Source organism: Chiloscyllium punctatum, chromosome 20, assembly GCF_047496795.1.
Source record: "Chiloscyllium punctatum isolate Juve2018m chromosome 20, sChiPun1.3, whole genome shotgun sequence".
NCBI classification, from domain to species: Eukaryota; Metazoa; Chordata; class Chondrichthyes; order Orectolobiformes; family Hemiscylliidae; genus Chiloscyllium; species Chiloscyllium punctatum.
The window spans coordinates 27,137,220-27,149,317 of NC_092758.1; the positions used below are offsets into that span (position 1 = coordinate 27,137,220).

The 12,098-nt window shown below is 38.2% G+C and overlaps 1 protein-coding gene across 4 annotated transcripts in view; it reads left to right on the top strand.

Annotated features, from left to right (window-relative positions):
* Positions 1–5,430, top strand: part of rnf14 (ring finger protein 14) — a 42,738-nt gene extending 37,308 nt beyond the window's left edge. For all 4 annotated transcript variants that reach the window (XM_072590550.1, XM_072590547.1, XM_072590548.1 and 1 more), the window contains one exon: positions 1,996–5,430. In XM_072590550.1, coding sequence (XP_072446651.1) covers positions 1,996–2,068 — 73 coding nt within the window. In that variant the 3' untranslated portion in view covers positions 2,069–5,430. The remainder of the gene's footprint in view (positions 1–1,995) is intronic.
* Positions 5,431–12,098: the final 6,668 nt, after the last annotated feature.

Sequence of the window (12,098 nt, forward strand, 5' to 3'; positions counted from 1 at the left end):
TTGGATTTGGTAGTGGAGGAAGCCCAGGACTTGGGTGAGTGAAGTGGGCCACAGGGTGGTGGGATTGTTGGGTGTGTGTCCCAGAGATGTTCCTTGAAACACGCTGTAATTTGGCATTCTGTCTCCTCGTTGGAGATGAGACCACATGGAGAGCAACAGATGCAGTAGATGAGGTGAATGGATGTGCAGGAAAATCTCTGTCGAATGTGGAAAGATCCTTTGGGGCCTTGGACAGAGGTGGGGGAGGGGGGTGAAGTGTCAGTGCAGATTTTACACCTCTTGCGATGGCGGGGGAAGGTGCCGGGGTGAAAAACCGTTCAGCCAATGCACATTTTTCTTGACCACATACAAACTGCAGCAAGTCTTTTAAATCTACAGAAGATATACTGATGTGACTTTGAATTAATATTCAACTGTAAAGTTGTTTGAACCTACATTAACATACTATTTAATTGTTATATTTGTCACAATTACTTCTGTAATAAACATTGAGGTAGGTGGATGATAGTTTAATGTAACTTCAACTTAAATTGCAACAAGCTTTTTGAAAAGAAAATTATAAATCTTATTGATTACATGATGTCCATTTCGTCATGTGGCATACAATATATTGACTTGTGGAATTTCTGTGGCATTGTTTATAGTAAATTCAGGGATTCAGTAGCAAACAAAAATTTTTAGAAGAACTTGGGTGACAAGTATAATTATTTTAAGGTGGTGTGGCTTGAAGAAAGGAGGATTTCAGGTGCTTAGATGTCCAAGTGTGGATAGTGGTTTGGTTTAGAATTACTTGGAGCCTGCAATTTGAGACCAATGGTTGGAGCTGCCTCTCATAGCATTGGTGGATTAGAATCTACTTATACAGAGTGCAGCCAAACAGGAGGAGAGAGATTTATTAGTGGCTGATCAGATGAAAGTTGAGTAATCAGGACAATGACTAAGCTATCAGGTAAAGCTATGTTTATCCATAACCTGTAGATGTCAAAGAATGGCATTTTATACAGGAGAAGAGTGTGTCAGTGACACTTTGGGAGAGAGATAGGAAAAGTGGCTGAATGGAGTAGCGAAACTCTAATTTCTTGAAAATGGGAATAAAACAATGAAGGCCGTCTCAACGTCCCTAAACATTCAACATCTAATATTTGTGAAAGCAGTGGTGATGTTACCATAAATGAAAATGTTTGTGCATCAGTATCCTGTGGTGTGACCATTGAAAATAGTGATATTGAATTTTACCGCATGTGTGGAGTGTTGGATTTGGAGTAATGGAGAGGAGGGATTGCATCTGTGTAAATGAAAATGAAGAGTGAACAGATTGCTCATGAATCCATCTCTTGTACTTTCATGTTGACATGGAGGCCCAAGAAATGTCAGGAGTCTATGCTAGATTTAAAAATAAGTATTTGCAGAGCTAAGCTATGCAAGAGGGGATAATATATTTTATGCTGAAAGATAAAATGGGTGAGTTATTCTTTTCTTTTCATTTACTTTTATCCCTGGAATGCATTGGTCAGAAATTGTTCAATACTTGTATAATTGGGTGGATGATGAACCAACAATTGCTGAAAGGAATTTTGAAAACATTTTCTGAAAGCATGTTTGAAGGTGGCTTTTGTATGGTTTTATTAGAGATGATTTCCTAGTAAGCAGTCGTTGCTTGTTTCCCAATAGATAAGTCTGAATATTTATTTTCCCTTTGGACAAAGGACTCCAGACGTTAAATGTATTTGGTTTGTTAGTTGATCTTATTCCTTGAAAAAATGTTTACAAGTTATTGTCCACAAGTTCAATCTGTCAGAACTAATTTCACAAATGGTTTTTTTCAGCAATCTATCTCTGGCCTGGATTGAAATCCTATCCTGAAAGTTGCTGTGATATGTTCTGCTGTTATAGTTGGTTCAAAAAATTAATTTGAAAGCAATGTTACAGGTACATCAACCTTCACGAGAGATTCAAGTTTTTGTTTTGTAGTAATTCTCTTTCTTTGTTTTGTAGGCTTTTCCAAGGTATTGACTTTGAAGCACAAGATGATATCTTGAGGGATGAAGATGATGATGGAATTGTTTAACCTCGTTTAAAAGCTATTTGGACTATTATTACGTAAAGCTTATGCATTAACCATTTAAACAGACAAAAAACTGTTACTTCAGTGCCATCAATCACGTTTAAACCAATCTCTAGCAATGGTTATTGAATTTGGCACTTACTGTTGTCGATTATGAAACTTGGAGCTCAGGATGTGTAATATTCTAGGATCTTCTGTTTTTCAGCCTTCAAACATTTATACATGCACAATACATTTGAAGAAATTTAGCTGATAAATTTGAGGGGAAGATCATGTTTCATTTAATCTGGACAACATTCAGTGGAAGGTATTTTGTGTATTCAAGTAACATTTGAGAAACGTTTTCAAAAATGATAGTGCCATTTCTCCATGGTTCTCTGTCTTTGTTTCACGAGTTTAAAGTTTCTCCTTCACCTTCCAAAAATTTTGAGCTTTTGGTTAATAGTCACAGTGATAATTGCTTGTAATCCTATTGCTGTGCCCTCCTGAATTGGTGTCAAGAATTTGATATTCAAACTTTTTATCTTGATAGGCCACTTAATCATGGAGCTTTGCAAACCAATATATGCACTATTTCTGAATGGAGTTTCCTTGATGCAACAATTCGAACTCTGGCACTTTTATAGACATGTTTTCAGTTTTGTCACTGGAACTGCAGGGATTTTGCATGAAATCAGTAAATGATGCAAATACTGAACATATAAGCCAGTTCTTTGGTTTTCTTTGTTTTCTGATAACACAGAAGCAATACTGTGCTAATCCAAGATGAAACTCTAGCAATAGATACTGAGCAGGCTGGAGTTTTTGCCTGTGAAGGGAGAGAAGATGTCTGTCAGGTTCTATCAGCCTAAAAAATATTCATTATAAATCTGTTGATCTTGCTGGCTCAAGGAACATAATTTCGGGTCTAGGAACAGGTCTCCTGGTTCTCTCCTGGACAAGTGAGTTGTAGGGGGAGAAAGAGTACTTTATTTTAAAGTAAAAATTTTATTACAAAAATAGAGTACATGTTTTGAATTATGAACCAGCTAATTATATTATGAAAATTTTTTTGACTGCATTTTGGTGCACAGGATGACTGCTGGGGCTGCATTTTTGTTATAATTCCTTGGTATTTTTGCATAAAGCTAATCTGTAAACTGTTCTTCCAAAAAGGGCATTTCTTCTTTTAATTAATCTGTAGAAAGATCATAGTGCATTCACTAAGGAAACAGACTATCATGAAATGGAATTGAAGAGAATTTAATAAAAAGATGTTTAAATGATTTCTAGTAACCTTTGTTCTGATTAACATTACAATGTTTGCAGTTATCTGTATAGTTAACCACATACTGAACATAATTTTTGAAATGGTTTTCTTCCACTTCATATTCATTAAGTGGTTTAAATCTATTAACTTTATTATTCTTAATATGATGTCATGTGTGCTACAGACTGTCTCATAAGTGATGTGACATGCAAAAGATGGTGGCAAAGAATGGAAATTATACTGTAGAAGCTGAGAATTTCAGAAACTAACATTCAGCAATGAAGTGTAAGATCTCATTTGAGTTTTTCTATTATGAAGTAAATACCTACAGAGCTTAAAGTTGCTTTTTTCAGTTAATGAATTATTTTTGTTGCTTTTTGTTTGGAATTTCTTTAATAGAAGTTGCCAATGAAAAGTGTATCTCCCACCATTTGGTAAATTGCTATGCTTCTGGAAGATAAAATATACAACATTCAAATTATTGTGAGCTATGATTAATGGTACAGCCTCTTTGAGACTCAATTTCCTTGTGGCAACTTTATGTTCATTTAATGGCCCCTCTGGATTCCTGAAGATAGTAAAACCTGCCAATAGAAACTGTTTTCTTTACTGTATCTGATTACTGTAGGAGTTCATAATAATACATCTGAACTCTCGAGCCTGAATGTGGTGGTGATTTGAATGATTAAGGCAGCCGGTTTATGCTTGGATGTTAAAACGCCGTTTTAACCACTCTTAGTATTTTTTTTTAGATTAGATTAGATTAGATTAGATTACTTTGCAGTGTGGAAACAGGCCCTTCGGCCCAACAAGTCCACACCGACCCGCCGAAGCGCAACCCACCCATACCCCTACATTTACCCCTTACCTAACACTACGGGCAATTTAGCATGGCCAATTCACCTAACCTGCACATCTTTGGACTGTGGGAGGAAACCGAAGCACCCGGAGGAAACCCACGCAGACACGGGGAGAACGTGCAAACTCCACACAGTCAGTCGCCTGAGTCGGGAATTGAACCCAGGTCTCTGGCGCTGTGAGGCAGCAGTGCTAACCACTGTGCCACCGTGCCGCCCTAATTTCTTGTAACTAGTAATTTCTTGGCTAATTACTAGTATTACTTGGCTAAGGCTGTACCCTTTTGAAATCTCCAATTCTTAAAGTTAGAAACTTTATCAGAGTTGTAGGCACCATGTGATCATAACTTTGAACTTCCCAGGTAATTGCTGTGACTTCCAAGGTGTCCTCATATGCATTTTTCAGGATCTGCCTGCTCTCTGACTACAGAGACTGAATTTGTCTCCTTATGCATTAAACAGTTTTGATTTAATGATAAGTAATAGAATAGAATGCATTTGATTCTTTGAGCACTTTCAACTTTTTTCTTCCACAGTTCCCATCCCTCAATTCACTTACCCCAGTAATTAGATATTTGCACAGGTACTTGTCATGTTAAAATTATAAAAATTTTAGTGTTAATCAATGGAGGTATAACTTTCTAAAACATAAACCTCTACAATTGTAGAATTGTATTAATTCACGGGAAGGAGGAAGAACAATATGTGCCATATGTATTGTTGTTGGAGGAAGTTACAAAATTGAAATGTGGAAGCATCCCCAATTTAGGATGTCATTTAATCCAAACAATTGCTATGCTGTTAAATATGTATTATGACTCCCTGCGTTTTAAAACTTCTAACCTAACCATTACCTACGAACTTGTCTATCGTACTCTGAATATACTCAGATCTTCCATTTTAAAACAGCTGGTTTTGCATTTTGTTGCTGAAATTGTCATGGCTCATTCTTTTAAACAGCACAAGACTGAGGTCACGTTTGGATCAGCTCATCAGAAAACTGCTAGTGAGAAATTTTGCTTTCTTACAGTTTAATTGATTTCACGTTCATTCAGATGGGCATGCTTTCAGGATTAGCTTTTTCAAATACAACCTTCAAGGAAAGATTGTCTTAAAAATGTTGTTTAATGTCGAGAAGCTACTGTGAAGTGTATTCAGGCGCAACTAAAAATCTATATATCAGATGTTTAAAGTTTCACTTATCTGAAAGGATTGAAAGTTGACAGCTGTCAAATAAATGATTGATTCATACATTCAAAGGCCTTTGTTCTTTGTTAAATATCATGGATTCCTTTGTATTTTATTGTGAAATGACGTGGATTGAGACTCTACACTAAATGCCAAAATGAAACATTTGTATTTCCAATCCAGATTCATGACATAATTTTAAGGATTGCATTTAAATGCATTTCCTGTCAACTTTGTGCATTATAAATAATTATATCCATGTTGTATTAATTGGACATGCTATCCACACCATCCTTTTTTTCTTTTTATCTATTGCTTCATGTAAGGCAGGAATCTGAATATTATTACATTCTGGGAACAGAGTCTTCTAATAGTTGCTATATCCAGTCCTGCCTAGGAATGAGAGAGAGTTTTTGCAAGGCTTTCAGTAGGTCATTCAGAATAATTCAAGTCTTAAATCGTCAGTTTTAGGCAGTCAGAGAAGTTGCTGCCTTAGTCAGTAATGTACTTAGGAACTAGGAGAAGAACCTGAAAAGGTACTGCTTTTCCATGGGGTGGGGGAGTCCAGAAATAGAGGGCACAGGTTTAGGGTGAGAGGGGAAAAATTTAAAAGGGACCTAAGGGGCAACTTTTTCACGAAGAGGGTGGTGCATGACCAGTCATGAATCAGGAGAATTCATCGAGTCATAGCTGTCCTGCATGGAAACAGACCTGTTGATCCTTGCCAACCAGGTATCTCAACCGATTCTAGTCTTATTTGCCAGCCCTTGGCGCATATCCCTCTAAACCTTTCCTATTCATGCACCTGTTCAGATGCCTTTTAAATGCTTTAATTGTACCAGCTTCCACCACTTCTTCTGGCAGCTCATTCCATAGACACACCACCCTCTGCGTGAAAAAGTTGCCCCTTTAGGTCCCTTTTAAATTTTTCCCCTCTCGCCTTAAACCTGTGCCCTCTAGTTCTGGACTCCCCCATACCATAGAAAATACCTTGTCTCTTTACCCTCTAGAGTCATAGAGATGCACAGCATGGAAACAGACCCTTCAGTCCAACCCGTCCATGCCGACCAGATATCCCAACCCAATCTAGTCCCACCTGCCAGCACCCGGCCCATATCCCTCCAAACCCTTCCTATTCATATACCCACCCAAATGCCTTTTAAATGTTGCAATTGTACCAGCCTCCACCACTTCCTCTGGCAGGCCATTCCATACATGTACCACTCTCTGCGTGAAAAAGTTGCCCCTTAGGTCTCTTTTATATCTTTCACCTCTCACCCTAAATCTATGCGCTCTAGTGCTGGACTCCCTGACCCCAGGGAAAATACTTTGTCTATTTATCCTATCCTTGCCACATATGATTTTATAACCTCTATAAGGTCACCCTTCAACCTCCAACACTCCAGGGAAAACAGCCCCAGCCTGTACAGCCTCTCCCTATAGTTCAAATCCTCCAACCCTGGCAACATCCTTGTAAATCTTTTATGAACCCTTCCAAGCTTCACAACATCTATCCAACAGGAAGGAGACCAGAATTGCACGCAATATTCCAACAGTGGCCTAACCAATGTCCTGACCTCCCAACATGACCTCCCAACTCATGTACTCAATACTCTGACCAATAAAGGAAAGCATGCCAAATGTGTGAAAAAGTTGCCCCTTGGGTCCCTTTTAAATTTTTCCCCTCACTCTAAACCTAAGACCTCTAGTTCTGGACTCCCTCCATGGAAAATATCTTGTCTATTTACTCTTTCCATGCCACTTATGATTTTATAAGTCTATTAATTTTGTATAGTACAAAATACAAAAACTTGTATCTTTTACATAAAGTTTATATTTTTGTTCAAAACTGCGGAGCTAGTAATATTAGTCTCTTCATAAGTACCTGGGATCTCCTACCTTTTCAACTTTAAAATAAAGAAAACTGCCCAGTCAATCTTTAACTCCAATTTAAAGTCTGGTTCAGGATCACAACTTAATTTGGGATCTCTTGCGAGACTTTAAATCCAAGACAAATGAGATTTTCATAGAGAATTTTTGCAATGCATATTAAATATGAAAATGATCTTTTCAGATGCTATGACTTTCAAGAGGGGAAATATTTATCATGGAATGATTTGAAAAAGTAAATCATGGTTAGATTAGATTAATGGAACAAAATTCTGCATTAGCAGAAAATTTGAGTTGGAATTAAAAGCAGGTGCTAGGAAAATGAAGATTATTGAGATAACAGAGCAGCACCAGAGATTGGAAGATGGAGAATCTAACTCTGGTAGAATACAGTTTGAGTTGGCTAGAATTCAGTTGCTGCTGATGTAGTTTGCAAAAAAATAAAATAACTTGTATTGGAAAGAGAAATTTAAATGCTTGAACTTGAACTCTAGAATGAGAAGTTGGGACGAGAATAAAGGTGCAGGAAGGAGAAATGTAAAGGTAAAATAGAAAGTATAAACTAACTAAAAAGGAGCTACAGTTAACTTGTTAAAAATAAGTTCAAAACCCATTGTGTTTTCATTGCTGTAAGAGAGAGGCAATCTTTGGAAGCCTATCATTGGAACAGTAAATGGGTGAGAATAATCAGAATGCTTACTGTCTCCTCAGAAAAGACAGTACATATAAGAAAATGATTATGGTGAATTTAAAATTCTTCGGCATCTCTGCAAGGTCCAAGATAGCTTGTTAAGATGAAAAAAGATTTTGTAGGAGGGGTATCCTGGACTTTCCCTTAGTATACTTTTAGTAGAGTCCAACGACATGAGGCTAGAATTGATAAAGTGGGGGGGGGGGGAAATTGTCCAGTACAAAGGGAAGTTCTACCCAAATACAAGATTTTCAGGAACTAGACTCTGTAGGAGTAAATTACTGCAGATGCTTGAATCTGTACTGAAAATAAAAAATGCTAGAGATCACAGTGGGGTCAGGCAGCATCCATGGAGAGAGCAAGCTAACATTTTGAGTCTAGATGACTATTCTTCAGAGCTCTGAACAGTCATCTGGACTCGAGACACTAGCTTGCTCTTTCCATGATGCTGCCTGACCCACTAATCTCCAGCATTTTTTTGTTTTCAGTAACTAAACTCTCCTGGAAAAACAAAAAAAGACTGATCAGTGGGGAGAATCAACTTTTATGCATGAAAAGTTACTTTGTGCACTTACTTCCCGGCACAATGCCAGCTTTACCCAGATTCTTGGCTTCACCAATTCTGTACTGTCCCTAGGTTGTCCTGAGCTCTAATCTTGCTCAGCTGCACCAAGCACGTAATTCAATGTCTTGAAATTATCAATTGCACATAGCCTTCATCCACACTGTCACAGCTCCCAGAGGTTTTGATGACATAATGTCACACTGGTGACAACATTTGAGCATCATTCATAGAAGTAAAACATTTGAATGAGGACTTGAAACATCTAAATGATAAGTTAGTGGAAGTAACTTCAACCAGGACAGATATTCAATTAAATCCTAATGAACTTCAAGGGTGACATAATGGCTCAATGGTTAGCACTACAGCCTCTCAGTGCCAGGGATTGGGGTTCGGTTTCACCCTTGAGCAACTGTCTGGAGTTTGCGCATTCTCCCAGTGTCTGCATGGGTTTCCTCTTGGTGCTCTGATTTCCTCCCACAGTTCAAAAATGTGCAGTTTAGGTGGATTGTCATGCTAAATTGTCCATAGTATCCAGGGATGTGCAGACTAGGTGGATTAGCCATTGGAAATGCAGTATTATTGGGTTAGGGTAAGTCTGGGTGGGATGCTCTTCGGAAGTTCAGTGTGCACTCAATGGGTCAAATGGTCTGCTTCCATACTGTTGGAATTCCAAGTATCAGACTCTCTATCAACTAGTGTGAAACATGTTTTCAACAAGAGAATGAGTTGATCTGTAAAAACAGTGACTCAATTCATAATTAAAATCCAATACTGATGTTCTGTTGGAACTTTGTGATGAAGGTTTATAATATTTGTAAACTTAGCTTCACAAGGAGAGGTAAATGGATTCATGATTTTTCGTTCTGTGCAAGGAGATTTGTTTTATAATGTCTTAAATGCATTTTTAAAATAGCATTAGGTCAAAACAGTATTTCCAAGATATAATGTGGCTTAAGGTAAATGGCGAGATGAGCTACTTGGCGAGAGAATTGCTGGCTTGATACAGCTAGCTATCCATGAGAAGGTAGAATTGTGCCTCTGAGGAATTGCTGGATTGCAATGCAGGGACACGTGGAATCCTTGTGCATGAATCATAAGATGTTGGTTTGCAGCTGCAACAGGTAATTAAGAAGGCAACTGGAATATTGTCCTTCATTGCTAGAGGGATGGAGTTTAAAAATAGGGAGCTTATGCTGGAGTTGTATAGGGTGCTGGTGAGTCCACACCTGTTGTACTATGTACAGTTTTGGTCTCCTTGAGAAAGGATATACTGGCACTAGAGAGGTGCAGAGGAGGTTCACTAGGTTGATTCAAAGTTAAAAATCACACAACACCAGGTTATAGTCTGGAATTGAGGGTTGGCTTAGGAGGAGGGATTGAGTAGGCTGGGACCATACTCATTGGAACGTGGAAGAATGTGGGGGGTTCTTATAGAAAAGTAAAATTATGAAGGGAATAAATAAGGTAGAAGCAGGGAGGTTGCTTCCATGGGCGGGTGAAACGAGAACTAGAGGGCATAGCCTCAAAATAAAGGGGAGCAGATTTAGGACTGAGTCGAGAAACTACTTCACCCAAAAGATGAAAAGAATTCACTGCCTAGTGAAGCACTTGAGGCTAACTCGTTGAATGTTTTCAAGGCAAAGATAGATTTTTGTACAATAGAGGAAGTAAGGCTTATGGTGAGCAGGTGGGTAAGTGGAGCTGAGTCCACAAAAAGATCAGCCATGATTCCATTGAATGGAAGAACAGGCTCGATTGGCCAGATGGCCTACTCCTGCTCCTATTTCTTATGTTCGAAAGGAGCATAGATCCAAGATTAAGGGTGGCACAATGGTTAGTATTACTGTCTCACATTGCCAGAGACCTGGCTTTGATTCCAGCCTTGGACGACTGTGTGGAGTTTGCATGTTCTCCTCATGTCTGCCTGGGTTTTGGCTGGATGCCCCAATTTCCTTGTGCTGCCCAAAGGTGTGCAGGTTAGGTGGACTGGCCATGCTAGGTTGCCCTGTACAGGGATGTGTAGGTCAGATGGATTAGCACACTACCTTCAAGGTACTTGCAATGAGGAAGAGATCGTTGTCTACTTCCTTCAGGATTATGCCTATGTAAAGATTTGGAAAGAAATGCAGTGGATTTTCTTGAGGGTCATCCTGAGAAGCTCCATACTGTAAAATGGTGTATTCTAGGAGACCAAAAAAAGCTATTAGATTACTTGGTGAAAGATGCCCTTTGCTCTGCCTGAAATCTGCTGCTGTTCCAGTCGGAGTTGTCTATAACCAACAATGCAGACCAGCAAAATCCAAGTGAACACGCTGAGAGGTTACTGAAGCTTGTGGAAACACTAAAAAGACTCAAAGGTGGAAGGACATGAGAAGAGTACACTGTTATGGACCATCCCCCTTAAAATATTTTTAAAGCCCAGATCCTAATTTTGTTTCAATTTATTTAAATACTATGGATGAAGCACGAACAGAAGAAAACAGAATTTTGAATAACTTATTTGATCACCTAACTGACTCTATTACAACTTAACGAAGGAACTATCAATACCTTTATTGTCTGTTGAGTTTTTCATCTGTTCAAATACCATGTTAGTTTCACTTTTTTCATGTGTAAATCACAAAACTTATTTTTTTAAAAGTTGTATTCTCAGATTAACTGTAACAATTGGTGTTAGCCCCCTCTGTCGGTGCTATGATGTTTAGATTGATTCTAATCTAAAAAGTGAGATGACAGAGTTTTACATGAATTCATGCAGTTTTTGAGCAAAGTACAATGTAACTCTGCAAGTACAAATTCACCCCACAAACGTATATGTTTATGTGTGCATGTGGGTCTTTGTGTGTGTGTCTGGGTTGGGGGGTTGAGAGCGTGAGAGAGAGTGTATATATGTGTGTATGTGGGTGTAGAGTGTCTTTCTACACCCACATCCACACTTTGACAGACTTGGTATGGTTGCCATCAACTGGTGGAAAAGAACATATAATTAATTATCAGTGGCCAAACAGGTCACGAGAAAAGGGCCAGAAACTAAATTTTCCTGAAGAGTTTTCTGCAGATTTTTAAAGTCTTTGCTAAAAGCATATCTGTTATTTCAGAAAACATTTTCACGCTAAGACCAGAGATGAACCACAACGTCATATAGGTGAAGAGGAAAATAAATCTAAAAATTCAAACAAATTAATTATTTCCAATTGTCTTTGTAGAAAAAGAAAATCAAAATCAACCTGGCAAAAAAATTAATTGTTTAATCTGCTGCTAAGCACTTATCACATTAACCTTTGCTTCCTAATTTTGACTTTCTGTTAATAATAGAAACAGTGCCAAGCCAAAGGTCAGAAGTCCAAATATTTAAAACGCACCTTTTTATAGTTAATCTGTGCTGCAAGCCTACATTCTTATGAAGTCACTTTTTGTGTATCTACCTTTAATGAAACAGCTAAAACACTGAACTTATTTAGTGGGGGATTGAAGACTTGAAATACCTGCTGAGATATTGTTTTAAACTCTTTACACCATGTCATTTAAGTACCTGAATAATATGAGAATAGTCTGGCTTCACGTCCTTTTGCAGCATTTCTAGGAACCTTTGG